This window comes from Trichechus manatus, unplaced genomic scaffold (assembly GCF_000243295.1).
Source record: "Trichechus manatus latirostris isolate Lorelei unplaced genomic scaffold, TriManLat1.0 scaffold00056, whole genome shotgun sequence".
NCBI classification, from domain to species: Eukaryota; Metazoa; Chordata; class Mammalia; order Sirenia; family Trichechidae; genus Trichechus; species Trichechus manatus.
In genome coordinates this window covers 3,977,423-3,981,265 of record NW_004443992.1, presented here as the reverse complement: position 1 = coordinate 3,981,265, position 3,843 = coordinate 3,977,423, and the positions used below count along the sequence as shown (strand labels likewise).

General features: G+C 33.6%; 1 protein-coding gene across 6 annotated transcripts in view; it reads left to right on the top strand.

Annotated features, from left to right (window-relative positions):
• GTF3C3 (general transcription factor IIIC subunit 3) overlaps nt 1-2,904 on the top strand; it is a 39,489-nt gene extending 36,585 nt beyond the window's left edge. For 5 of the 6 annotated variants that reach the window (XM_004378180.3, XM_023732927.1, XM_023732923.1 and 2 more), the window contains 2 exons: nt 937-1,089; nt 2,388-2,904. In XM_004378180.3, coding sequence (XP_004378237.1) covers nt 937-1,089; nt 2,388-2,510 — 276 coding nt within the window. In that variant the 3' untranslated portion in view covers nt 2,511-2,904. Of the gene's footprint in view, nt 1-936; nt 1,090-2,387 lie in introns of those variants that run through there. The other variant, XR_002824405.1, reaches the window with a different exon arrangement.
• Nucleotides 2,905-3,843: the final 939 nt, after the last annotated feature.

The following is a 3,843-nucleotide window of genomic DNA, read 5'->3' as shown; positions in this document are numbered from 1 at the left end:
AGGCTTACAGAACAGATAGTTTCTCATGTAACAGTAACACACATGCTGTTTTATGACATTGGTTAACAACCCCACAACATTTTAACCCTCTAAATACTGAACATTATTTTTAACCCTAAAATGCACTGATTCTAAAGAATTCATTAATGTATTTAATTATTAATTTATTGATTTATGCATGAATGAAAATTTGTGATCATTTATTATGTTCCAGATCACCCTGGGAATAATTACATTTTATAGTCTGTAGTCACAAATTAGTTGATATACTTTAATGGCTTATTTAGTTACTTAAATAGGACACTTGCATCTTTGCAACTTGTAACTTTCTGGGGATGATAGATGTTGAAGATGCATTAAAGGGGGAAGTGAATATGGGAAGAAACAAGTTGCTCTTCGGCCGCTGTGTCACAGGGAGCCTCATTGTTACAGCTGTGCTTCATAACAGTCTACTTCTCGTAAAGTCTTTTGAGTTATAAGCACCTCAGGAAAAAAAATCAAGTTTTTTGACTTTAGAAACATTTTCTTTGAAAGGTTAAACTGAATATGCTCCTGGGAGTAGACTTTTCTAAACTATCGTTATAAGTGCTCAGGTTTTATATTCTGTTCAAACTTTTAGACGCGTATCTCAAAGCAAAAAGTTTACTAAAAAGGCCAGTATATCCTGTAATCTTATGGATTATGGGGGGTCTTTGACAACTAGTTGTAACACTTGACTTTATTGTCTGTGAACATTTTTGTCCTTAAAAAAAAAATCTTGGGACAACATCAGAAGAGTTCTTGGCTATGTTGTGATATGACACCACATTACAGTGATTATTTGGTGTAGGATCTTTTAGGGCAAAACTGATTTTTTAAACATTTCTGTTTCTAGTGCTTAGCACATATTTGTTAAATGCGTGAAAAAGCTCTTTCTTTTTTTTTCTTTTTTGGTAGGGTTTTTCCTTTCTTAATCGATATCTAAGTCTACGTGGGCCTTGCCAGGAATCATTCTACAACTTGGGCCGTGGCCTACACCAACTGGGGCTAATTCATCTTTCAATCCACTATTATCAGAAAGCCCTGGAGCTCCCTCCACTTGTGGTAGAGGTATTTATTGTATGATTTACTTTGAAAACGTTCATCGTGTTGTCCAACTATTACCACTGTCTGTTTCCACATTATTCCACCACCGTTAACAGAATGGTGCCCCCCAAGTAGAGACTGTCTCCCTTTCCCCCTCCCTCCCACCTTAGTAACCACAAATAAGCTTTGGTCTCTATACGTTTGCCTTTTTCATATAAGTGGGATCGAAAAGTATGAGTGTTTTTATTGTTAATTTTTAAAATGTATTTTAAAACAGCAATTATAGAAGTTTTTTAAAGCTTCACTCATAATCCCCACATTCCATTACAACTGTTTTTCATTACCCTTGGTCATTTTTAGTCTTTAAGCAAATGAATACATACTTTTATAGTTATACTCATGAAATATATGTACTTTTGTGTTTTTTATTCCATAAATGCCTTTACATATTCCAACTGAGCTGTATAGATACCATTAATGTGGCAGTTTTTTTTTTTTTTTTAAGTTGCCCTCAAAATTTTGTGTTGGGAAAGATTAGAAACATAGATCAGCTCTATTCTGTTGAATTCATTACTTTGTTATTTAAGGAGAAGAAAATTAATAATAACAACACCACCAAGGTGATCATTATATTAATTTGGTGTATACCCTCCTTAGAAAAAAAAAAAACTCACTGCTGTACAGTCAGTTCTGACTCATAGCAGCCCTGTAGGGTTTCCAAGGCTGTAAATGTCTACAGAAGCAGACTGCCACATGTTTCTCCTGCGGAGCTGCTGGTGGTTTCAGCCGCCAGCCTTTCAGTTAGCAGTCCTGTGCTTTAACCAGTGCGCCACCGGGGCTCATGCTCTCCTAGACCTGCTTATTTATGTTTTTCTGTCACATAGTATAGGTCTTTCCCCCACTCTAGCCTATTGTGGTCATATCCATTAATCTTTTTTCTTTATATTTCTTTTGGTATTATATTTGGAAAGCCCTTTCCAATCCAAGATTATAGTTTTATTCAACTATTTTTTTTTAATGGTTTCAATTTTTTATACTTAAATCCTTAATTCATCTGGAATTTATTCCACTGTTAGACTTTAACTTGTTGCTTAGACATTTAAAAAAAGTATTTGATGATACTGCTACTTAATGGTTAACTGAATCAGCATCATCTGATAAAAATTTAGATCCTAGGTATATGCATAGTTTTATAATTACTTTTAGTATTTGAATTTTAATGGATTTTGAAAACTTAAAGCTTATGAAGGTATTTATTTGTCATAAAATTTGTCCTAGTTGTCAACTTGAAATAGAAAAACATTGATGTATTTTCCCTCTAGGGTATAGAAGTTGACCAATTAGACTTGCGAAGAGATATTGCCTACAACTTGTCTCTCATTTATCAGAGCAGCGGGAATATTGCAATGGCACAAAAGCTGTTGTATACCTATGTTTCTATATAAAGCACCTCATCTGAGAAAGGAGCATTGGGCAGTTGCTATGTGTGGACCAGAATCTTCTGTCTTAGAGCCTATTATTGTCAACCCTTCAAATGGAAATGATAATTTCAGAATTACCTAATAGTATATTTGATTTTTTAATATGTGATAATATTTTGGTGTATATTTAAAATTATTGTTCCTGCAGGAATTTGTATATTGTTTTGTCATTTCCCTTTTGTATTCTGTGGTTAAATTTTCCCCAAAGATGAACTGGACAATATTAGTCTTTGAGCTAGTTTGCAGCTGAATATACTTTTTTTTTTGCCCACACGACTTATTCATCTGTGCATTTAGTATTGTGTATTAAGCACATACTATGTACTAGGCATGGTGATAGGTGCTGGGAATATAGTCATAAACAAGATAGTCCATGATTTCATTTTTCATGGTGCTTACAGAGTACATTACTGACTCCTGAGGTAATTACTGCTCACTACAGTTCTTTAAATACAGAGAAAGTATTTGAAGAAATTGTTACATTTCTACATACATCATAATTGTTGTCAGTCATCCATTTCTTAGTGCCCTGTTATTTTTGCATGGAGCAGTTTTTCAAATACCATAGGAAAGGAGAGTACTTGTTAAAGGAAAGACAAATTGAGATGCTTTGTGATGCCAAGAAAATTATGTAACTGTAAGCTCCTAACAATTACTTTAAATGGTTATGTGGTAGGAAAACAAATAATTGACTTACCCTTTTACTTTTCTCTTGCATGTATCTTAGTTTCTTAGACTGTGAGACCTGGGAGACTAGATTTAATTCAGAACGTCCTGCTCCAAGGCAAATAAAAAATGTACTGCATTTGTGACTTCCTGCAAAAATAATAGAAAAGAATTACGTTCAATAACATGACATGGTTTCCATTTCAAGATCAATAGGACTGTAGGAGAGACTAGGGAAGTTGTATACATGGAATAAAGTATTGCTGGTAAAGTATAAAAAATTAGATAAATACTGTTTACTCATTTCAAATACTGTATGTTCTTGAATCTAAGATGACAGTACGTGTTAGATATACGATTGGCTTAAAAACTGCTTTTGGGGGAAAATAAATGCTATAATAAATGTGCATATGGATTGTAGGACCAGTTGTGGGACAGAAACAAATATGGGACTTAGGATTAAAGAAGTACAGTAGGAGTTTTTAGGAATTCTTACCACTGTTTTATAACTGTATACATAACTCTGTAGGTGAGAAGCAGGATTTATGTGTAATAAATAAATAACATTGTGCCCTCCGTGTGTGTGTATAATTTCAATAAATTTTATTTTTATAATTAAGGTTAATGGTTT